Consider the following 24,918-nt stretch of genomic DNA (forward strand, 5'->3'; position numbering starts at 1 on the left):
GTCTTATGAGATTGTCAGAAAGTCTGCCAAATTATATCTTCTGTGGGAGTCCCTTTAAATCAAGGAAGGTAGTAAAATGGCACAAGAGGACAGAATAAACTAATAAATACAAAAGAGAGTAAATGGCTACCTCCATGGTATAGTTGGTGTGCTTGTTGTCAAATACCAGGGCTTCTTGTATAAGCTGATGATCTCCTTCCAGTTTGTCAATATTGTGTTTATAATTAATGATATTGTGCTCATATTGCTTCAGCTGATTCATCTGGTCCTCCAAAGGCCCTGTCATTTCAATAGAACTGCGGGCAATTTCCTGTCAAAAGAAAAAAAGACACCCCCCAATCCCACAAAATTTAAGCTTCAGATGTGCTAATTTGACCAATGTTCACATAAATACGTTGTATTTTTATACTAAGAAGCAACAGTAATAATAACACCTTCATACAGTGGAGATGAGAAATTTTACTGTAGAAAACACATTTCAAAAGAAATGTGTCACATTTAAATATGGAATTCGTATTGAAACCCCAGTGAACCTGGTATCTTTTCTACAAAAAGCAGAAGCTAAGCAGAAATTGTTCAGTGATTGAATTTTCAAAGCTGAATTGCCTCATCGCCATCAAGGTACCACTTGTTCAAAGTTCCACAGTTTTAAGAATAATCTTAACAGATGCTAAATAGTTTAGGATCAAACAGCTGGTGAACTATCATTGACTTTGCTGTTGCCCTGTATATAAAGTAGAGATAAAAAAAATCACTTTGTCCATCAGCTTCTGCCTGAGGGTCTGGCACTCACCTCCATCTTGGTCTGGATCCATGGCCCGATGACATTGGCCTGAGCAGCAAACTGGCGGCGCAGGCGCTCGTTGGCGTGCTGGCGGGCTAATTCCTCCTGCAAGGACTGATCCCTCTGAGGCACCAGCTGCTTCACCTGTTACAGTGGGAAGGCAATAAAGGTGAGTAGGCACAATTAAATAGTTTAAAAATAAATTGAACAAATATGTCTACAGCTACTAATTTTCATTATTGGTCTGAAGGCTGATATCAGAAGAACAAGCCAGAATGACCACTATTTTATTTACAAACTCTGTGCTAACATAAGAAATTTGTAACATGGTCTTAGGTAACCTGACCAGAGAGATTGACATGTAGATAGAAAAAATTCTCACCTCTGACTGGATTCAAGTTCAAGACAATTATTTCACTTTAACTGCTCTTAAAGCAGTTACTTTGTTTTTCTTTTGAAAAATGAACGTGATTTTTCAATCTCTAAGTAATCTACGAAGAGTTAGTGCAAAATATTTTATTTGAGCACCTCCATTAGAATAGAAGAACATGAGACATGTTCTGTCTGTCATGCACATCTGGGGGTCTCTAATTCATTGCAAATGCTTTTGCATGGCTTACCCTTCTGAATTGCCCAAGGAGACCAAACCTTAGTCCTTACTGCTTGATTTTTTTTACCCTTTCAGGGTGTGTTCTTGTCCATGTAAGTTTCTATAATTCTACATTTTACATAATCATTTACCTGCAGCATTTTTTCTGTCTTGGTTCATAATGAAATTAAATTGGTGAGATTGCTCTAGGTGCCTCTCTTTAATCCCTTCCCAGTACTTTTCATTTGCTAATGCCAATTTTAATCTAATTGGACAGAAACATTAATGGTTCCAAAGATGCTGATTTTATACAACATATTTTGAAATCAGCATCTGAGTAGAAGAAACAAAAACTACTCTTTGTATTAAGAGAAAGAATACAATCATTTCCTGTTCTTTTACCAGCATCCCTAGCCAGGCACTAGCCTCAACACAAGCTTCCCTTGTCCTGGCAGGAAGCTGAAGAGGACATAGGTAATATTACGTGACAGGAGCAAGGGATATCGTGAAATATGCCAGGCAAACATACAGGAGAGTGTAAAGTACTGCAGAAATTCATTCTGGCATCTGATGATCTAGAATAATTTAGAGATTTGTTGTAAAGTTCTCTGAATATTCTCAGTAATTCTCAACTGGAATAATGTGTTTCAATGTCCTTTCTGTATTTAGCAATTTAGCATACATTACCTTTTCCCACTTGCTACGAATCTCTTCCACTGTAACAGTGCTGTAAGGATTGGTTGCACTTATTCTCATGCTGTAACTCTGGATGACTTTTTCAACTTCGTTCTGGATTGACAGTATGGCCTGTCGTTCACCATCTGCCTCTGGCAAAGTAGCTTTAAATTGATCATGTGCAGAGATTAAACTCTAAAATCAGAAACGGAGAGAGAAAGCGCGAAAACTCATAACATTTCTTCAAGCATCTGGAAGATCTGCTGTAACTAAGCACAGCTCCTCTCTCAACCTCTCGAACATCCTGGCTACTGGGTGTAGATACAGAAAATGATACAATTACCTGAATTTCCTCTATGCTATGAACAATAAACATGTCCTGTAGGTCTTCCATAGCACCTTCCATCCAGTTGTTGAAAGGAGCAGCTCTTTTGGCAAACTCCAGGTGAAGCTGATCAATTGTTTCAAGCAGTTTCTCTGTCCTCTGTACAAGTTGGGAAAAGTGCATTCTTTTGTTATTAGGGCAAGATCTAGCTCCACACACATACCTACCCATAAACAAAGTCATGCCTCAACTTTTGAATTGCATTTGATTGCACTGACTGATTTCACCACCTACTTTAAGGATTCCCACTCCATGCAATAGGACTAGTTGCAGTAAAAGTACTCTCATATCCAACACGTTAAAAGGGGTGGGTGTATGCCTGTGAAATATAATATTGATAAGTATGTTTTAATATTTATCTATATTAAGTATTTTTAAATTTTAATCTATCTGCAAATTAATTAAAATCTGCTAATTTTGATTTAGTGACTTCTTTTAAGCACAAAAAGGAAGAATTTCCCACCTTGGCATTTATGTGTGCGACTTCTTCTTTTCCAAAATAACAAGGTTTTGCATAGTATCTCAGTGCTTTGAAATACTACCAAAAATTTACCTACTGCTGGACAGAAAGATATGCAAGACTGCAAACTCAGACTGGTATGAAAAGGTAACCAACCAATAGCTTTTTTTTTTTTTAGCCTTGCTGGACATCAGATGCCCAGTTGTGCTACAAACCACACGCCATTTGTTGCTGCATTAGAACTGTCCGTGGCAGCTCAGTACTGTCAAGTCTATTCTGGATAATTCAGTCCATTTGCAAGAGTAACCACACCAAAATTAAACTAAGATCTGAGGAAAGGGTTTTTTGCTATTCGGACTTCAAAGTGGATGCTCAAAGGCACCACTTGCAGATCTGAAATAGTTCATTTCCCTCTCCCCTCCTCAGCTGAGCTGCTGATCTTTATTATATGGTTTACCTCCAGTGCTTCTCTCCTTTTCTGAGTGAGTGTTCCCAGACTGTCCCATTGGTCACATATCTTTTGACATCTATCATTGACACTTGCAGCATCATGGTAGTCCAGTTCACTAAGAAAGAGCAAAGGCAAAACTCTGTGTGACTTTTTTAAAGACAGGAGCAGTGTCCTCAATTCCACTGGCTCTCAACAGTTGTTTCCCTCTTTGTAATATTTCTCCTAAGGTAAGCAAGTGTTGCAGTATATACATTGTGTTTAGGCATTCAGCATTTCAAGAAGCACAGCATAGGAACAGGATCAATCCCCTCTGTTTTGAGAAAAATCAAGTGGCATCCAGGTATTAATCACAATTAAGGTCACTGTCCAAGCATCTTTGTCATAGATATTCCTGTGACATGAGCAATTTGATCCCCTGATGGCCAGAATGCTTCAGTCTTGGTTTTTAACAAATTTGCACAGATTGGTACCTTTTTAAATTAATTGCCCTGAAATATCCACTTTGTTTTAAATAATCCAATGACCCTTTCATTATATGCTTTGAAAATATTTAACTGAGAAGCACAAATCAAGTTGCATTCAAAGCATAATGTCTCACATGCCTGGCAATACTAATAGGGACTTTCAAGATCTGCAGAGCAGAGAACTATTTTCATCTTCCTCTCTAGGATCTCCTCACAGATACACATCCCAGAACTGGCTGGTTTGGAGAACAGGGATCTCCAGATCCACATATGTCACCAGGATGAATGAGTGCATTCACAAAGGACAGCAGGTACCATTGCTTTTTCACCTGCTTAATAGGTTAGTATCATCCTGAAGTAATCAACTTACTATTCTGCCTGAGACTCTAATAAATTTTTGAGGTTATGTCCTGAGATTCTGGACTGACTCTGCTTCAAACTGAACTTTTGATCTCAATGGCAAATGATAAGCATCCATAATACATGTGTCTGATGCTTTGGAAACTCCCTTTTATTGGTGCATCACCATCCATTGAATTTAGTTCTTGGCTTTGCCTTGAGAACACTCTGCCCAGTACTAAACCCTGCAGAGACTGTAAATACGCGACACATGTCAATAATGAATCTAAGGTTTACTTTGAGGCTTGAACAGGACAGCAAATGCAGATAGAATTTATTCCCTTTTTGTTAGAGCATTCTTCTCTAGGCAATTGGCAAGAGGAACGAACAGATCACACTGCCAGTAATGCAGAGAATCACAGAGGACAAAATGAGAACAGAGGCAGCTTTCCTCTGTGAAGCCAGAGGGCGGAAGCCAGCAGCTCTGTAGGCCAGGGGCCATGTTCATGTTTCCTCTTCTAAGACCAGTCAAAGCAATCTGGTTTGGGATAAACCTGAGAAGTGTAAGAAGCACACTGTTTAAAAAAAGCTTCAGATGTGCTGCAATCAATTGACTGTTGAAAGTGAGGAATGGTAAAACAGGTAAAAAAAATACCATAACAGAAATCACAGAATTACAAAGTCACAGAGTGGGTCAGGTTGGAAGGGACTAGAGTGGCTCATCTGGTACAACCTCCCTGTTCAAGCAGGGTCATCCTAGAGCACGTGGCAGAAGATTGAGGCCAGGCAGTTCTTAAATATCTCCAGTCAGGGAGACTCCACAACCTCTCTGGGCAATATCTTCCGATGCTCAGTCACCGTCACAGTAAAGAAGTTCTTCCTCATATTCAGGTGGAATTTCCCATGCATCAGTTTCTGCCCGTTGCCTCCTGGCCTATTGCTCAGCCCCACTGAGAGGAGCCTGGCTCCAACTTCTTGGCACCCTCCCTTTAGACACTGATAGACATTGATGGGGTCCCTTCTCAGTCATCTCTGCTCGAGGCTGAACAGGCCCAGCTCCCTCAGCCTTCCCTCATAAGAGAAATGGTCTAGTCCCTTCATCATCTCTGTATCCCTCCACTGGCCTGCTCCAGGAGCTCCATCTTTCTCTTGTATTGATAATCCCAGAGCTGGACCCAGCATTCCAGATGTGGCCTCACCAGGGTTGAGTAGAGGGGCAGGATCACCTCCCTCGACCTGCTGGCAATGTCCTTCCTAATCCATCCCAGGACACTATTGACCTTTTTGGCCACGAGGACAAGCTCTTGGACAGCTTGTTGCCCATCAGGACCCCCAGGCCCCTCTCCACAGAGCTGCTTTCCAGCAGCTCAGCCCCCCAACCCTGTGCTGGTGCAGGGGTTATTCCCCCAGGTACAGGACCCTGCACGTGCTTTTGATAAATTTTAGCCAGTTCTTCTCTGCCCATCTCTCCAACCTGCCGAGGTCCTTCTGAAGGGCTGCACAGCCCTCTGGGGTACTGGCCCCCCCTCCCAGCTTTGTGTTATCAGTGAACTGCTGAGGAGGGATCTGCCCCTTCACCTGAGTCATTGATGAACAAGGTGAACAACACTGGGCCCAGTGTTGTTGGACCTTGGGGGACACCACAAGTAACAGACCTCCAACTTGACCATGTGCCACTGAGTACGACGCTCTAGGGTCTGGTACTCAGACAGTTCTGAATGCACCTCACTGTCTACACATCCAGCCCATACTTCCTGACTTTGCCCATGAGGATGTTGTGAGAGACGGTGTTGAAAGCCTCACTAAAGCCAAGAGAGGCAAAATGGTCTTCCCTCATCCATCCAGGTAGTTGACTCATTGTAGAAGGCAACCAGGTTGGTCAAGCATGATTTACCCGACTACTTCTGATCAACCTCCTGTCTTCCCTGTGGCTAGAGATGGCCTTCAGAATCAAATGCTCCATCACCTTGCCAGGAATTAAGATGAGGCTGGAGCTACTGGCTGGTAGCTCACTGAGTCCTCTTTCTTGCACTTGCTGCAGACTGGGGTGACATTTGCTTTCTTCCAGTCCTCAGGCACCTCTCCTGACTGCCATGGACTTTAAAAGATCATCATGAACAGCCTCACTATGGTATCCAACAGTTCTTTTAGCACTCATGGATACAGCCCATCAGAGCCCATGGACTTGTAAGATGTCAAGTTTGTCTAGGTGTTCTCTAATCCAACCCTCCTAATAATTTTAAAAAATAACAAAAACAACCCAAAACTGTGAAAGTAAACTCTCATATGTAAGGAGAAAACTGCCAGCAAGGCACACTGTTCAAGGGCTCCTTATCAGGAAAACTCGCTTCCTTCTTTGGAAGCCTTTTCATTAGCCTTCAGGGGGTACAACAAAAGCCACCTATCTGCTAAGAAATTTTAAGTCAGGAGTGTAGAGTCTTGGATGAAACAGGCTGAGATTGATTTTTCTGTCATGAGCTTTTGGCTGAAAGTTGTTGGTTTTTTTTGGTTTTTTTTTCGTTATAGCTTCATTTAGTTTATTAGATTATGTTCCTTAGTGAGCAAACTTTATTTTTGCTTCAATGAATCACTTATCTCCTTTTGTCAGTTAAGGGTAAGGGCAGGTGTCCTTCCATGAAAGTGAGGGACTGATTGTACCAGCTGTGGTCAAAGTCTTGGAAGGTGATATGCCACCTTCCTCCACAAGCTCTGCCAGGGAGATTCAGTCATTCCCCATAAGAATACTCTACTATCCTCTTCCTTCCAGAGATGTGTGCAGTGGACAAATAGGTAGGAGAATAATATCAAAACAACTTTTAAAAAGGCCTCCCATGGTACTAACTGAGTAAATCCTAAGTTAGTTTACCAAGTAGCATTAAGCAGTGTAGCTCCACTACCTTTCTGGGCCTGCTGTCGTTTACTTCAAATAAGTGTATTATAGGTATCAAAGAACATTTTTCTGCTCAAAGCAGGAGCAGAGGAAGTAATAACCCATCAAAGATTAATTAGTTGAAAATAAATCACAGGCTTACATTCCCTGTCCTATTAATTTTTGTATCTTTCTCAACACTGAAAATTTACATTTTGTAAAAATTTTTACTTTGCAGTGCGTGAAGTACTGCTTCTCATGTGTTACAGACCTTCCAAGAAATCAATCTTTATATTTGTTTGGGCATTTGAAACCTACAGCCTTGGGAATTTAAAAATCATTAGGTTACCACTACTGATCTTACAAGTAACTCAATCTGTCAAAAATTTAAAATTCAGTGATATTTTGACCTGATCCAGAACTCACTTAAGGATGAGTTCACTTTGGGAACAGTGATAGTGCCACAAAAATAACCTGCTGAGCAACATGTTTTAGCAGTGCTTCAGAACAAGGCTCATGTTAATCATGCACATAAGCACAATTTGAGCCCAGGTCTCCAGATCTAAAATCAGTCTTACAGATAATGGTCTTCTTGGCTGAAAATCAGTCACTATACTACAAGTGATGGATATACAAGAAACTACATTCCAAAAATTTTGTCTTGATGATTGAAAACATTGATATGAGCACATCAGATAATAAATTAATATGGGTTTTTATAGTGCAGCTCACTCAAATTAGCATTTGCTATGTCATAAATGGCAAATCTCATTTTAGAAATGCCTGTCCCCCTTCAGCTTTATATAAAGCCCTCTCCAAGCCCTGTCATGCCTCTTTGCCAAAGAATATCCAAGTCTATACAGGCTGGGAACACAACAATTCTATAGCAGCATCCTGGCTGGAATCACCTGTTTGCATACACACATAAATTCTCTATCTAAATAGTCAGTCAACAAGCTGCAGCAACTTTAACCTTAAGCATACAGTGGACTGAGCTGTAACAGAAAATACCAGGACAGGAAACTGTAGCTAGTAGAGTTCAAGGTCATACTGCAAGAGTTCTCCTTTGAAACTGCAAAATTAGGCATCCAACAGATTGACTAAAACAAAACATGGAAGTGTACTGACTTGGAATTTCAACACAAATGATAATGGCTTCTGTAAGGGCTTTCTCCAGTGATGAGCAAAAAAACAACCAACCCACCAATGAAACAAACAAAAATCAAGAAATACCCACTTACTTCAATAGGCTTTGTATCAGATGCCAGTGCACATTTCTTTGCATTCAGACATTAATCCTTCTTTAAAAATACGGATTAAGAAAGAAATTAGCATTTTCCTCCATAATTTTATTGTGCGAGGAATTATGTATAAATAATTTAAATTGTATTTAAATAGAAGCTGCCCATTAGCTTGCAGCCAGTGATAAAACCTGACATTTATGTCCTTTTATTCAGTGTTCCCCAAGGGAATTAAACCCGACTGAGTTACAGAGTCACAGTGAAAAATCAGTCACTGATAGCACCATTGTATGGAGAAGCAGAGAAGTCAAATTAGAGCATCTCTAAATGCAATCAGCTTTCAGCACCTTTGCAGCCCAGGCCACAAATAACTTGTTTTACTTCACACAGCAAATTACTGAAACAACTGAGAAGAGACAATCCCAAAATAGACAGGATACAGTGTTCATTGGCGTCACCAGAGGTAAAGGACAGAGGGTTCAAACACTGGTAAGCAGATGCTGTGCCATGTATGCTACATTCCCGAAGTTTCTCATAATTCATAAAGCTGAAGCTGAATTAGCAATGATGAGGTGTTACAAAAACTTTTTTTAGTATGAAGAGAAACAAATCTTGGGGCAATCCCAAGCACAAACACAGGCTGGATAGAGAATGGATTGAGAGCAGCCCTGGGAGGAAGGACTCGGGGATGTTAGTTGACAAGAAGCTAAATATGCCCCAGCCATGTGCACTCATAGCCCAGAAAGCCAAATGAGTCTTGGGCTACATCCAAAGCAGCATGGGCAGCAGGGCCAGGGAGGGGATTCTGCTCCTCTGCTCTGGTGAGACCCCAGCTGGAACCCTGCATCCAGCTCTGGGGCCCTCAGAGAAAACATGGACCTGTTGGAGTGAGTCCAGAGAAGGGACACAAAGATGATCAGAGGGGTGGAGCATCTGTCCTAAGAAGACTGAGAAGAGCTGGGGCTGTCCAGCCTGTAGCTAAGGATGTTTTGAGGAGACCTTAATGCAGCCTTCCAGTGCCTAAAGGGGACTTACAGGAGAGCTGGAGAGGTACATTTAATGAGGACAAGGGGGAATGGTGTTAAACAGCAAGAGGGCAGGTTTGAACTGGATATTAGGCAAAAATTCTTGACTGTGAGGATGGTGAGGCACTTGAACATGTTGTGTGGAAAAGCTGTGGATGCCCCATCCTCAGAGGTGTTTGAGGCAAGGTTGGATGGGGTTTTGAGCAGCATAATCTAGTGGAAAATATCCCTGTCCATGGTAAGGGTCTTGGAACTAAATGATCATTAAGGCCCCTTCCAACCCAAGCCATCCTATGAAATAACTCCACAACAGAGATCAAGGCATGCCAGAAAGTGTTTCATAATCTCACATATTCAGGGAAGTCTCCATTCTCTGTGTTTTTTTCTGATTTCTTTCTCATGAACCAAAGCACAGTACTTAATCTGCCCACTGTGCTTTATTTTTGTTCCTTTAAATAATCCTGAAGACGGGATTTTTTTTTAGTCCGTTTGTATTACACAATTAAGCGTTGCTGTTATCAGATATAAACTACATTTTTAAACAAGTATCTGATTTTTAATCGTTAATTAATATGGAGCTGTTTGTGAGCCATGGTCCTTCACAAAGTGAAAAAAGGGCATGTTTCTAAGATTTCATTTCTGAGCAGTAACTGTTATGCCTGTTCAAGGTGAGATATTGAAACTTGGAGAGCTGAAGCCAAGGGCAGGAATCTGAGAACAATTTACTTAGTTTCCAGTGACCTTCCTGTAAAATGGAGACAATGGCACTTCCAAATATAGTATCAAGAGATTGTGAAAATAAACATATTAGAGACAATTAAATCTGCAGGCAGTCAGTGCATTACCCACTATTATACAGATAATAAAGGGATTAGAAGCCTTTTGAAACGACCAATATACTTGTGAAGATACTTGATCTGTAATTTGTGTAGGTGAAATTATTTTCTAAGTTAAAAAATTCATAGCCTGTACCTCTCAGCAGACCATATGAACTGAGAAATAAACACCTCCAGGATTCCCATCAACCCACAATGGACCCATGGGTAGAGCTAATGCTAAAATATTACTGTGAAGTTAAGTTGAAAATGTTTCTTTTCAAATATTTTTGGTCAGTTGAATATCTATATTTGGCTGAGGGTAGGGGGGAGATGAGGGAAAGGTCTCAGTGACCAGCTCAGATAATATACTTATGAAGCTATGCCTGGAATCCCTACGTTGGTACCTATGACACTATCAAATTCATTGGAAAGAGTTTATCGCAAAGTTAAATGTCAGCAGCTGCAAGCCTTTAAATGGAACATACTTCAGCTCCTGGGCAATGGCAGCAATCTGTTCCACCCTGTCCTGGTGAGCAGCCAAATCGCTCTCAAAAGCTTCATGTTTCCTTAACATGGCACGGACTTCTGTCAGAGAGGCAGACTCATAATCCTTCTGAAGCAAGGTCTGCTCTTTGCCTGAAAGAGAAATGAAAATATTACTAAATTTTTAGTTTATTTACTCCTTAGTTTTAGATTATTTACCCATTTATTATTCAATTTATTTGTTAGGAAAATTGTAAACTTAGTCAACTTTTTAGTTGAGGCACGGTAAAAATCATATATATGAAATTAAATCCCAACCCCACTGAAATTAGCAGCAAATTGTCCACATATGTTAATTAGAAACATATAATTTTAAAGCTCTCACAGTAATGTCCTGTTTTTTGCATAGGCTGCTTATACAAGTCTAAAATAGTGAATTATTAGATTGCTGGAGAAACTGGCATAAAAATGGTATATTAGCAAAAACTGTATCTCTAAGCCACTGTGATAATTTTTGTAGAATAGACTTAAAAAACCAGAAATCACACTGCTATGCTCAGCTTCACTCTTGCTAATGGTCTGTTATTCTTTTTTATGTTCTGCCTTCAATTCATTAGTCATTTCAGCACTTAAAAAGAAAAATAAACCCGAGATGTGTGACTGCCTTTTGTCTTGAACACTGAATTTTAAGTGGAAAATGCCAACTTATCTACAAAAGGCTAGAGAAACAAAGATTAAGTAGAAACTGAAATACTACTGCTGAGTAGCTCCTATGTTGGACAACTGAATCCAAACAGACAGGCCCTGCAGCTGCACTCGCCACATGGCATTTGCAGCTCTGTGGATCCTAGAGCCAGAAGCAACTCTTGTTCCACTTGCTGTGTACCAGCTTATGTGAAGTTTTCCCTACACAACAGCTATGACTTGTCACCATGAGTAGTTTATGCTCAGAAAATCAGCTCTCAGGGCTCATAAATGCTGTAGTTTCCCTTCTAGCGTCTGCTTGGCATTTATAGCCCTGCATGCTTCCAGCAACTCTGTTAAAGGATGGGCTCTGATTCACTTTCAGTGTCAAAAGAATCTAGCTAGGAAAAGCCAGAAGTGTGACAGAAATGGGAAGAGAGTCATCAGGATGATAAAGCAGACCTATGTTTAATAGTCCCCAACAAAACTGAACGCCACTGTAAGGTCCTACAGGTGTCACAACTACAGGTAAGGTTAGGTTACCATTAAAAACCAGAACTATAAATAGCATAAACTTCAGGGTTTAGAGCAAAGCAGACATGAGTCCACTATCATGTAGTTTATCTGGACTATTCAGAACATCATGACCAAATAATAATAAACTCAGAATACTTCTGTTAAGAATTTCACATTCAACCAGTGGTGTGACTGCATTCCTGGTTGGATTACTGGTGTACAACTACGTAGGAATACATTAACGGAAATGGCCTCTATTCAAATGCAGAATATTCCCATTAAGTTTGACTCACTACCTCAAGTATTATTTTTACAAGTATTATTTTTAAAGTTACATCTCATTAGCAACATGCCAACAAGTTAGGACCATGACTACAGTCAACAAAACCTGAGATTTTATCTGTTATTATTTTAGATTGTCTGAAGTTGTCCAAACTACTTATGAGTGAGTTCGTAGCTGGCAAATACTCAGCACTGACAGTTCAACTTCAAACATTAAAATACTAAAAATGTTAAAAACCATCTCTCCTCACCATATGCCCACTGTTCATGAGTGGAAGCCTTCTGCCTAAATTTCTCAGCCAAGTGTTCAAGTCTTTCCAGTCGTCGTATTTCATTCAGCAGCCACTCTTCATAGCCTTTCTCAGCTTGTTCAAGTCTCTGCCAAGCACCAGCAATATCCTGTGAAGAGAATACATGGGAGAGATGGATGAAACTATAATCTTTTTTTATCAAAGTTTACAGATTTTTGATTCATTCACAATTTGGCTTCAAAAAGAGAAGTTTTTATGTTCAGATTTTGTAAAATCACAGACTCCTAGAAAATGTTGTCAGGCAGTTGTGTTCTAGTGCAGACACCTGCTCCTCATAGTGTGTTGCGTTCAGGTGGGTTTGAAGAAGCCCCTGTAGAAATGGCTTCCAAGCATGGCTACAGGTCCAAAGTCTTCACAATATATTGCTTTTACCTCCCATTTTACAATGTGTGTTTTCTCTTGTAATATATCTATCTGTTATCAAAATCAAAGAGCTTTGCTTTCACAAGTTGGCAATAGCAAGGTAATTTGTATCAAGAGGATTTGGTGCATGTTTTACCTGGAATACAAATTCATTTCACTTTCTGTAGTACACAAAGTTTTGTGAGCTTCCTGGCAAACTCAAAGACATGAGTGGGAAGCTGAAGCAACAGGGTCCTTATTTTCTGCATATGGGGAGTGGACAATAACCCTTTCCAGACAAAGCAAGTTGCTTTGTTTATGAAAAACAAAACAAATGATAGAGTACAGAAACAGTTTTGCTGTATTTCACAGGAAATGTTTTGACCCACAGTCAAGTCACAGTACTTATCAGCAGATAAGAATTCTTGGTACAGACTATTCTTATCTTCATAGACATAAGAGAAAAAGCAGAATAGGAAAAAAAAAAACATATAAATGTGTATTGAGCTATGTCTGTTTGTTTGATGGCTAAAATGTCAGTGAAACCACTGAGTTTTGCTTAAATAAGCAATTGATATACGAGTATTGATAACACTTCCAAAGGAAGCTCTATATCATCTTGCATCTCTGGATAATTTGCTTTTGGGAAAGCTTCAAGGAGGCAGGAGCATGCTTATTAGAAAGCAAGATTCTGGAACAAAAGGGAACGTGTAAAAGGAATTTGGTATTGACTAAGTACAACAAACTGATGTTTCTAAGAATGACTGAGAATGGCTTTTCAATCCTTCACATTGGCATTTTTGGGAGATCTTTGATAAAACAAACAGAATATTAATGCCTCCTTTACTTACTGAAACCATTTTCCCCTCTGATGGCATGAAAGCTGGCCGATTGCTGATTCTCAGTTTTGTCTGCAGGGTGTTGAAGTTGATCTCCAGCTGACATTTCTCCTGGACTTTGGGAGGTTTGTGCTTGCGGCGGTAGTCCCGGAAGTCCTCTAATTTCTTCTGCATAGCCTGCATTGTTTTTTCTGGGGTCCTGTTTTCCAGCCAAGGAATTGTCCGGCGAATCCATTCTAAAAGCTTTCAAATCAACAAAAACAAGTCAAATAAAAGCAATGGAAAAACAACCAAAAAAAAGATTATACTGAGCGTACAAATCTTAACTAAGTTTGTGCCATTTTAATATTACTGGCTTCAGTTGGTACTGGTGCCTTAATGGTGAGTAAGCACAAGATATTCAAAGCTAAATAATACTTTTATATTGTATTGCTTTACACAAATAGCAAATTTGCCCAGATATTCCAGGCATTTCTACAAATAACCTGATTTTCAGAAAGATTAACACACATCTAAGGTGTCTCTAACTACTTAAAATCTAAGTTGCCCAGTATCAACTGCCACTTTCAAAACTATTGGTCTTGATGTTTCAGGTATTCACAGTTATGGGATCGGGACAGAAACTGGCCTCGGGTCATATAAAAATCTTCACTCAGAAGGCCATTAAATCTCAAATTTACATACAGAAAGTAGTGCTGTGATCTCAGTATGTTTTTGCAGGTTAAGCAACAAAAGATAAGAGAAGTCTCATTTGTGCACTGTACATCTGTAGTTCTGCTCAGCAGATTTGCCATTAAACAAGAAAGGACACGAGGAGCACATTCATGTGTACATTCATCTGTTGTCCTTGCTCACAGATGAATTGTGAACAACCTGACAGACCCTCTCCAGGTGTGCTCTGCAGTACACAAAGCGGAGGGGCTTGCTTGATCTAGTATGTTCCACATGTAGTCAAGGATGCCTGTCTCTGAAGATTAAAGAGACAGAAAGCCTGGTCTTGGGGCAGATGGATGACAATCCTCAAGACACCCTTTTGGGCACATTAACAAGACTGTCTAACTTGCTGAAAGTCACACAGGAAGTCTGTGGCAAAGGAGAACCCGAAACTCGATATCTTAGGCAACTGGGCCTTGTAACCTGCCACTGAGAGATTTACCCTTACAATGTCTCCACCTTTCTGTCTTGAAGAGAGTGCACAAGTCTTTCAGCTTTCAATATTTCATGAACATTGTTGTCACCACATTACAGATAGAGCATCCTTACCTCACTTGCTAGTCTCTCATACTCTTCCATCAACCTTTCATTTTCCTGATTCACAGCAAGCACCTTACAAATCCGGTTAGCCGCAGTCTCAGCCTGTAACACACAGCAAATAAACAGGACATATTCATAAACACATTCTGAGAAAGGTATGGGCTTGGAGAAAGAGAGAATGTGGCTGCTGCAAATTAAACAAAATCACATTTTTTATAGTTGATGATTTATGCTCCTAGGTTGATTAGATACTCATTTTCCCTCCTTCTGCAGCCATAGATTCCAATGGCCTAAATGAGGCACAGATCAGCACAGAGGTCCCCTTGTTGTACAATGAAGCCTTATTATATAGTTGTCTAATAAATCTTTTATTTTTTAAGACAGCTTAGGCCATTCTTAAAGATATCCTATTAGGTTTTTTTTTTTAAGTCACATCCAAAAAGTATTAGATTTGTTAGCCACACTGGAAAGACACCACATGTAATGCAGGAGTTTCAGACCACTCTATATCTGTACTACCCTTGAGAATAAGTGCAGCTCAACCACTCACAGCAAATCTTTTCATGCCTCCTAATAAATTTATATGTGAAGGCTCTGTGTAGCTCTGCCATATTTTAAATTTACTTGTTTGATACCACAAAGCAGTACTTTCATACAAATATGACTCTGGAATCTATCTAATCAAATAAATATCCATGTAGACTCCTGTGTTACAGAGTATTTGGATGAATAGCAAAACCTTTTTCATGAATAGCAAAATCTTCCTACCCAGGAATGAGAGAGTGCAACAGCATAGCTGTAGTAAGGTATAGGGGACCTAGCAGATAGGAAGGGAAATTCAGTCCTGAGGAAGAAGGGAAAATATCAGCTACTTTAAAGGTTTCTTGCATTTTTTTGTAACATAAGTTGGATTATGTCCATTTGTGTATGAAAGAGTTGGGAAGTGCCACATTTGTAAGTGAATAGCCCACTAATGACAGGTCTGCTGATGATGTTCATGCCTTTTATACAAATAGTTCTGTTGGCTTCAGTGGGAACCAGGCACAAAAACTGTGTTGGATGTCTTTGCCTTTCTGTCTCTTTAGTCATCCTTGAAAATCTAGACCTAGACTGCTACTCAGCATGACTAAGTCTCAGTCTCCAAAAGTCAAACATTCCATTATATAGGAAAAACATTAGGTATTGTAGCGACAAGCAACAACTCCACTTAACAATATCTTCAAATCAGTTTTTTTCTGAAACAGTCCTCAAAATTGACCAAATAAAGACCCAAAATTAGAAACAGAATGTCTATTTGAATTAAAGAAGTTAACTTGTTACACAACAATTAACTAAAACAGGTTTAAGAGTGGGTTAAAAACAAATATTAGTGCTCAAGTAATACTTGCAAATGTTAATTAAAACCACACAGTAAATTAGTTAAGTTGTTTGGGGTTTGTTTTTTTTTAATAAACTAGTGGAAATGTGAAACAACCAATCAAAAACACAGCAACCTGAAGAGACAGTTGATTAATACCTGCTCTGCTCCAGCAAAAGCATGGTAGAAGCAGGACACATATGTCATGATAGCTCTCTCATCAGGTTTGGGAGTGTTCACAATATCTACAAGAGGGGGGAGAAATTAAAATAAAACAAGAAAAAGAAGAATCGAGGAGTACAAAATAGGATGAATAAATAAATGCATTACTTCATGTCCTTCTTACTGTTTTCTTGTCCTTAGCTCTGTATCCGAGAAATTCTACAAAGCTGTAAAAAATTTACTGTTAAATTGAGGGGTCCTGGTGGAATAAAAAGTACACTAAAAAATCAATATAAGCTAATACAAAGAGGATGATTTTTTTCATTAAGCTTGATCCAGCAGTATTGTCATGGGGGGGGACTAACCCTAATTTTACCAGGACTGTCTGATTAAGAACTGGCACACGTATGTCTGGTGACTTAAATGGTGAGGACTTTGACTGAGACCCAGGAAAGGCAGACTGCATTTCAGTCTGAGGAGATATTCTCCAGAAGTTGCATTTTAGCATTATGTATCAGTATTTTTTATATTACCAATACCTGAAGTATGCCCAACTCCAAACCGCCTCACTTTTTAGAATTTTCCTTCTTTTCTTTAGGATATGATTCCAGAGCTTGTCTGAGCTGTCTATACGTTTCTGTTTTGCTTAGCAGCATCATTTGATGTTGCTGTTTGTACTTACCATTAAACATTTAACATTTTAAAAACAATCCTGAAAGCATAGGAGAAGGGTTTATTTTCTGAGCATGTTATGATGATTTTGACATCTGTAGCAGCAATAATATCCAGCAGAGAGAAGAAAGATGGAATTCTACTATTGTTTTTCACTCTGAGCTTATTTTCATCTTACATTTTTAATGGTGCTTCAAATGAATGCACAAAAATTCATTTTAAGGGAATATCATCCTCTCCCATTCAGTAACTAGCTGTTAAAAAGCTACTGGATATTATTAGTAAATATGCAAAAATATGAGACAGGAAGGTTTGTTTCTATGGAACAAATGGATAGACCACTACTGGCTCTACCAAAACAGCAGCTCACAGAGACAAGAGGTGACAGGAAATGAGCTCAGCTCTAAGATGCTGTTCTAGTGAGGAAAAGATCAGAAAAGGAAAAATTGCTGAAAAAAACAAGACAGAAGGTGAAGGATGAGATCTGATCCATCTACAATCTCACCTTCTGAGCACCAGCAAATGCATGGTAGTAACAGGAAACATAAGTCATAATGGTTCTTTCATCAGGTCTGGCAGTGTTTACTACATCTGTGTGGAGAGAAGAGGGTTAACTGCTCAGAAATTCTCACAAGGTACTTTCATCTGATTATGCTAATGGTGCCACCTCAGTGCTGTAAGGATTCCAAATAAATACACAATTATTCAGGTTGCATCTGTTCACTGATATGAGTGCAAATTCACCTAAGCTTTAGGAATCAGCAAGCACAAAAGATAGAACTCTCCCTGAAATGGCAAAACATCTGAGGGCTGAGACTGTACAGAAGGGTATTGCTACCTTCTGGTTTGTGGAAACTTCCAAGCAGATGGCATGGCTGGCAGATCTGCTGGGTTCAGCTTCACTGCCACTCCAAAGCAACTTCATCTGAATCACTGCAATTACTGCAGAGCTAAACACAGCCACTGACAGTCACAAACCAGAACTGCACTCAGTGTGTATCAGCACAGGGTCCCTGTTGCTGACAGGGTATTGGCATATACTGGGAACCTGTACAAGTCCTGCAGTCCAGAAATACATTTTGTGCTGAGAAAAGTTGGATAGTAACAGCTCTGCAATCCCTGTGCCAGCCCATCTTTTTAGTTAATAGCATAAATCACAGGAGGGTTTGGCTTGGCTGGCTAATAGCTTTGTCCCTACCATGGCAGGGGAGTGAAAATACAAAGTGGGTGCAATCAAGGTATGCATCCATGGGTAAAAATGGACCTTCTCAGTACTTAACAAAGAAAGGCAGGAAAAGGTGTTGTTACAGCAGTTATGGCTGAGCAATGAATGATTGTAGTTCAAGCTGGATGAATTCCTGTCAATGTAAGGGGTGCAAAGATAGTGACTTGGAAAGACCCTGGAATGAGTGAAAACTTTTAATGCTAACAGTGAAATTTCTAAGTTTGGGACCAATATATTTACTGATTTTAGATCTACTTTATGTAGCTGTGAACAAAACTTGGCAGCTTCCACAGAGAGCACAGTGCAAGTAAAGATGGTAAAAAGTGACCATGAATACTTAAAGGGTATTAGAAAGAATATCATTTCATCACTGCCAAGAGGAGAATAGTAAGATAAGGAATGGTGAGGAAAATAAAAGATTTTTTTATATTGACTACAAAGAGAAGAGGAAAAAATGTAGAAAGCTGCTCAATGGCAAGGGGACAGCACTTCTCTGTTTATTCCTTGCACAGTTATTTCAGAGAAAAATAATTAAGTGGTATTGTTGAAAGGGGAATTGCAGTTCAAAAGAGGAAAAAAATTTGTTTTAAAGCATGAAAGTAAAACTACTCTTCAATGAAGAGATTACAGCTTAGATTTTCCAAATCATCCTGTCTAACTTTCCAAATGAAGACTTCAAGAGGAACAGGTATAGTCAGTTTGAGTGCTCTAGATAATTCCCATGTTATCACTGCTCTACTGACAAGCCACCAGAACTGAGTCTCCATTCTCGGGGAAGAATGCTTTGAACTAATGTAGGCAAATTCCAGTATTTTGGCAGCATTTTTTGCCCAGAGTACGAAAGTTTAATTGTCTTGAAGAAATTCAGGAAATACTCAAGATAATTTGAGACACATGAATTATTTGTTAAAAGTATCACCTCAAAAAGTTTGCAACTAAAATGAACCAAAAAAATGCTTCTCTCAACCTACCTCTCTTTCAGAGGGGGTGAGGCATGTGTTAGTATATTTTGAAAGCTTTGAAAGTACTTCTACTATTTCTATTTTTGGCCCCTCGCTTAAAGCATATTCAGTTTTTTTAATGTTTAAGTTGCTAACAGTTATATTTCCCATTATTAAATTTGAATTATTAAAAGCAAGGATTAACTTTTGATCCTGCATTTTACCTCAACACAGTAGGGCCATGTGCTGAGGTTAGAGTCCAGAGCACCATAATAAATGCAAACATTAACAAACAATAAATAATAAAGCAAAAAGTGAGTGGAATTATCCAACACGTTCAAGAAAGAGATGAAAATATTTTTTGAAAATTAAGTAGGTTGCTATATTATGATTCATTTGGAAGGAATACTGAAAATCTTCTAGGAAAAAAAATTTAAATAGAAATTTTACTGTGTCCTGCTTCTTAGCAGCACAAACTTCAGTAAGGTGTAACTCTCACCTTCTGCATCCAGCATCTTTGGAATATCCAAATGCTTTTCAGCAATTTCCATGGCAAGGTTGATATTCCCTATGGGGTCATCCTGCATTAAAGAAAAAATACAATGAGTCAAAGATAGAAGTTTTTCTTTGAAGCAAGACTAGAGTATGTACACGAAAACTTCGCTTCTGTTTTTCCAAACTGCAAACTGTTTTTCTTCAAAAAACAGAGTCTAGGTATATGAACTTCTGGTCCAGCTGCTGCTATGTTTTGAAAAGAAAACTTTAATAAGGTGTTATCTACTGCTAGAACTCTACTGGAAATACATTCTGGAGGTGAACACAGATAACAGTGCACAATCAGTTCTGAGCTAATTCTGAATGAAGTACAGCAGCAACACAGACACTAAATGCCACTGGACCAGCAGGCTAAATGAGACTGTTCAACACAGAGTTAGCCCTGCCTGTTTTATACCCACTATACATCACAGGGATATGACTTCTACTGAGTTCTCTGCTGGTTAGGTGCCTGCATGAGAAGAAGCAAGCACAGGCAGAATTGTTCTCCAGAAGGAGCGAAACTTGCCAGTTTGGGCTTGGAAATAAAAATCCATACTGCCTCTATAAATGGAATTTTAGGGCTGTGGAAATTCAATCATTTCCTCTGCTTTTGAGATTTTGGTTTTTGAAGGAAAGAGAAAGGAAGTAGTGAGCACAATTCAGATAGAGAGCACGGATTTTGTAGAAGAAAAGTCAAAAGACAGTAAATCTAAGTGAGACCTATTGATTAGGTTAAAGCACTTTGCTTATGAATGAGTGATGAGCACCTCCTATTTGTGTGCTTAGTACTAAATGCATGAGTAAATAGTGCTCCACTGGTAAAGGATTACTTTAAAATCAAAGCAGCTTCTGAATAATTGGAGATTTCCATCACCCATCCTTTTAAACAGAACTACAAGCCACAGTAAATAAAAATCTTTGCTACAGCTAAAGAAATACCTCATCTAACTTGGCATAGTCAAGGAGATCAGGCCTGTGTCTATGGATAATGGCGTTGAAAGCAAGGCCATCTTTCCAGCTACAAGTTCACACAAAACGCATTGGTGAGAAAAGGAAAGGACAGCATGCAGGCGGTAAGAAACAAGACACCAAGACAGCTGTTAATGTAACCAAAATGAAGAGTCAATCAAACAGCCAGGCCAGAAAAGCGAGATCTATTTTAGGATTTTTTTCTGCATGTGCTTTACGTGCAACAGCTCAGCCTCAATTTGAAACCTGACCTGTTCTTATTTTGGAAACCTCCAAGAGGAAAATAGTAGCATTGAAGCAGACCTGCTTATGTTCTGTTCCTTTTTCTCAGCACTCATCTATGGGATGGTTCACTGTGATGTTCTTCAGCACCACGTACCACTATTCAAAGCACAGATTCAATCAAACTCACTTCTGTTCATGCCATGCATTATAAGCACATGTGCACAGAGACAGGTAGCTCAGTCATTCCATTACTCTGTTTATCTGTAGGAAAGGTTGCATATAGAATTGGAGAACAAGCTGGTATTGATGGCTAATATTTTGCCCATTGGTTCAGATCTGGGAAGTTATCTTAACAGCTGCCTAAATGTGGTCAGTACTAAGTTCATTTAATTTTCATCCCTGCACATTTCAGGACTCTGGCATAAATTGAATATATCAACATATAAAGCAGAATAAGTGTTAAAATAGTCTCAGTTCATTCATTTATCTTTTCTTCATTGATGACTTTCTAGTAACAGTTGATTCCACTAGTAAACCAATTTGCAACGAAAGGACATGGAATGGAAAAATACAGTGGATGTTTTACCACTCTCTCTCATCAATGCAAAGTTGCACACAACAGATTAAAACCATGATTAAGGTTTGTGTTGCACTGGTGTTTACATGAAGCTGGTGTTTACATTCATTCCAGAGGAGAAATCAGCGCCCATATATTGAGACCTCAAGTGAAACAACAACATTCTATTTCTTTCTAGGATTTTTCCTTCAGTAATGATACCAAGAAATTCTGAAATTACTGATCATTCCTCATTTCTCCCTTTCAAAACAAAGTATCTTTTAGAAAGCATGCATTTTGCCATAAGTAGCAGACTGTAATAAAATAGTTTTTAATCCCTATGAGGTACTACTAAGAAGGTTAGCTTATGGGTTTTGCTTCCATTTGTCTGGAAGTATAGGTAGAAGAGTAGATCTGAGAATCAGTGAATATTTTCTGAATATGTAAGACTAATAATTTACTGTGTATTCCTGATTAGCAAGGGTAGTGTTTGTTCTGAGGAATTTTAGGATTAATTGTCATGTCATTTTTTACTGCAATCTACAATCTACAGTCATTTACACCAGATAAAAACAGACAATACTATCAGTGTTAAATGAATAATTCCAAAGTATTTGTTTTAACATCCATATTAGGCAGTATAAATACTTCATCAACTGTCAGAATTTGAGGGCCAGATTATTTGCAATTAAATGCTGAAGTCATTTTGATGGGAAGGAAAGGACACGGGACAGTCAGGAGGTCCTCTCCTTTGTGTCATTGAGGTTTATTTGGGAAGGGCCTTAGAAAGTCAGAATTAGTATGCACTCCTCAGCCTGTCTTTTAAAAAACATGCTAAGCAAACCAGAAGCCAGCCAAATCACTGCAGGACAGCATGCTGTACCACCCAGACTGATGACCTTATTTAGCTTGGAGTAGTCAATAAGATCAGGTCGGTGTCTGTGGATAAGTGCACATAATCCAAGGCCATCTTTCCAGCTTTACAGCAAAAAAATAAAATGGAAAAAAAAATTAGTTAATAAAGTCATGGCATTTTACAGTTTGATCCTTGCTCAAGGCTCAAATTAAAGCAGGAATTCTGTCAAATCCTGAACTTATGTCAGCTGTCTCTGAGCTGCTCTGTTACTGTACTCCTTTATCTACAGTACATACCTTACTCTACTTTCCATACACACTTAAGGTATACTCCATAAACTCCATGCAGACTTTGCATACTTTCTAGGCAATGTACATTTTGTGCAACAGTCCCTGATTTGAATTGCTTAATTCATGCAGTGTTCCAGGACAGCTCAAGTACACATTCATCCATGAAAGAGCATCATCTCCCATTACACTCGCAGAGTATTTGTGAAAAAATAAAAGGAGAGCAAACCTGCAATTACTTGAATTTGCTGAAGCAATTGGCTTTTCCTCTGTTATTTCTGAGAATTTTACTGGCACAACCATATGCTCAGAGAAGTAAGAAATCATAAATCATCTCAGTTTATTTAATTAACACTTCACACATGACAGCTTTGATCTGAGTTCTTACACTTCACCCTGACTTCAGACCTGCTACCTTTTGTGGCAAGAACAGAAAATGAATGGAGCTACAAATAACATATTTTTGGAAAGATTATGAGAGGCTTCTTTCAGCCAGAAGCAATTATTCTGAAAGATACTTTATGTGAAGACTTCAGGCAATCACAGGGACTGAGGGTTTGAGGTCTTGTCCTGTGCAGTAATTGTGTGAGCCTTAGCATGTTAACACTGCTAAAATTCCTACTACTGACGTGTCTGGGTAAGTCCTTCAAATAATAGAACCATCTCCAAAAAAGGTAACAAAATCAAGCAGAATATACCTACATTGTATAATATAAAATCATCTGGAATGTAAAACCAAATCAAACTGAGCACCAAACATTTTCTTTTTCTTTTTCCAAAAGGTGTAAAATAAAATTATCTGGATAGCCCACTGCAAAGTAGTTCTGTAAGAGCCAATTCACCCAAACATAAATCAAGGTACTTCCATTCAAGATGTTTTCCCCATATCATGTATCAGACCAGTGTATGTACATAAACACACTTAAGATTCTGACACTGTAACTTACAGTATACCATCAATCCATAAAAAGTTCTACTAAATATATCTTTGCATATTCTAGGAAAGTAACATAAAACAAATTTCAGATCTCTGAAAGGCAATACAGGGACTGCAAATTTGACAAATTTTTCTTATCTTGGAATATATGTATGAACTGTATCTTCTCTGTCACTAAATGTGCTTTAGGTACTACACATTACAAATTAATTCAAAACACTAATATAGAGCTCTTATTTTAAATATTAGAAGGGTCTTAGGGGAGGGAAGATCACCTGGTTAAACAGTGCACATGGTAAGTCGTGTACGTTACAGAGGTAGGCCAGTGGCAGAGATACAGGAACTAGCCCAGTGAAATCCCCAAAACAGGCAGTCTGTACAGGGCCTGGAATTCCCATCCTAGCTCTTAATGAAAACACAGAAACACAAGGCTGGAGCTTCACTAGATTTTCCAACTTATGTTACAAGCCTGATTCTGTAAACAAATGTGTTTACAGCACTGCAGTTGTGTATGTACCAATTAAATTTTATGCTCCTTATAGTAATGTACATTGCAAAACGATAAAGACTGATTCAACAGAATGAGATTTCACATGCTCAACACACTGGTCTCTTTTCCAGAAGAACTTCCCTGTGGCTCTCATTTGAAAGCAGTCATTTGCCCCTATGCTACAATACTCAGGAATTCCCATTTAATACAAAAACCCCTAATAATGTAATATGGTAATTCTGTATATAGCAGGATCTATTTTTTTAAATAACTCTGAAATTCATAGTAAATAATGCTAAAGGCTAACCAAAATAATACTCTGAAGATAGAGCAGGAGAATTTGAAAAAAGTCTAGTGAAGAGCAAAATTATCTGATCAAATTTATACCTACACAACTGTGGGGAAAATTTGACATAACATTTTTATGATTGCTTCTACGTCTTGAAATAATGGAAGATTACCTAAGATGGAAGTTCTGAATGTTCACATTTCGGTAAGGAGCAGTTTTCCTTTGACACCACAGCAGCAGCCCTTCTTTGGCAGAGGTCTCTGTAAAAGACAAGGAAGTAAAAAAAAAGAAAAAAATTTAAAGTGTTCAAGTAATTAATTTCTTGTAATCTTAAATGTCGTTGGCCGCCTGAAACTGGAAGTCATAAACCAACATTTAATCCTAGAAGATGTTCATATACATGGACTACTGGAATTTCATTAAAATACAGAAGTCAGTTAAAATTAGAGTCTCAGCCCAGAATATTCTGGGATGTTAGAAATTGAAGGAAGAGACTGTAGACTGTACACTGGAGCAAAATACCCAATAAAAATATAATGCAAATAGACATAAAAAAGATTGCGTTGGTGCCTACATGAAATATGCTTGTAGTCTCAGTTCATTT

At 38.8% G+C, this 24,918-nt stretch overlaps 1 protein-coding gene across 1 annotated transcript in view; it reads right to left on the reverse strand.

Annotated features, from left to right (window-relative positions):
• ACTN2 (actinin alpha 2) overlaps nucleotides 1–24,918 on the reverse strand; it is a 66,132-nt gene that overhangs the window by 10,388 nt on the left and 30,826 nt on the right. The window contains exons 5-17 of the mRNA XM_030268242.4: nucleotides 24,487–24,574; nucleotides 22,355–22,433; nucleotides 19,668–19,749; nucleotides 16,328–16,413; nucleotides 14,821–14,913; nucleotides 13,570–13,800; nucleotides 12,317–12,464; nucleotides 10,586–10,736; nucleotides 3,351–3,459; nucleotides 2,392–2,532; nucleotides 2,061–2,243; nucleotides 794–928; nucleotides 131–310 (exon numbers count right to left, since the gene is read on the reverse strand). Coding sequence (XP_030124102.1) covers nucleotides 131–310; nucleotides 794–928; nucleotides 2,061–2,243; nucleotides 2,392–2,532; nucleotides 3,351–3,459; nucleotides 10,586–10,736; nucleotides 12,317–12,464; nucleotides 13,570–13,800; nucleotides 14,821–14,913; nucleotides 16,328–16,413; nucleotides 19,668–19,749; nucleotides 22,355–22,433; nucleotides 24,487–24,574 — 1,706 coding nt within the window. The remainder of the gene's footprint in view (nucleotides 1–130; nucleotides 311–793; nucleotides 929–2,060; nucleotides 2,244–2,391; nucleotides 2,533–3,350; nucleotides 3,460–10,585; nucleotides 10,737–12,316; nucleotides 12,465–13,569; nucleotides 13,801–14,820; nucleotides 14,914–16,327; nucleotides 16,414–19,667; nucleotides 19,750–22,354; nucleotides 22,434–24,486; nucleotides 24,575–24,918) is intronic.

Source organism: Taeniopygia guttata, chromosome 3, assembly GCF_048771995.1.
Source record: "Taeniopygia guttata chromosome 3, bTaeGut7.mat, whole genome shotgun sequence".
Taxonomy (NCBI): Eukaryota; Metazoa; Chordata; class Aves; order Passeriformes; family Estrildidae; genus Taeniopygia; species Taeniopygia guttata.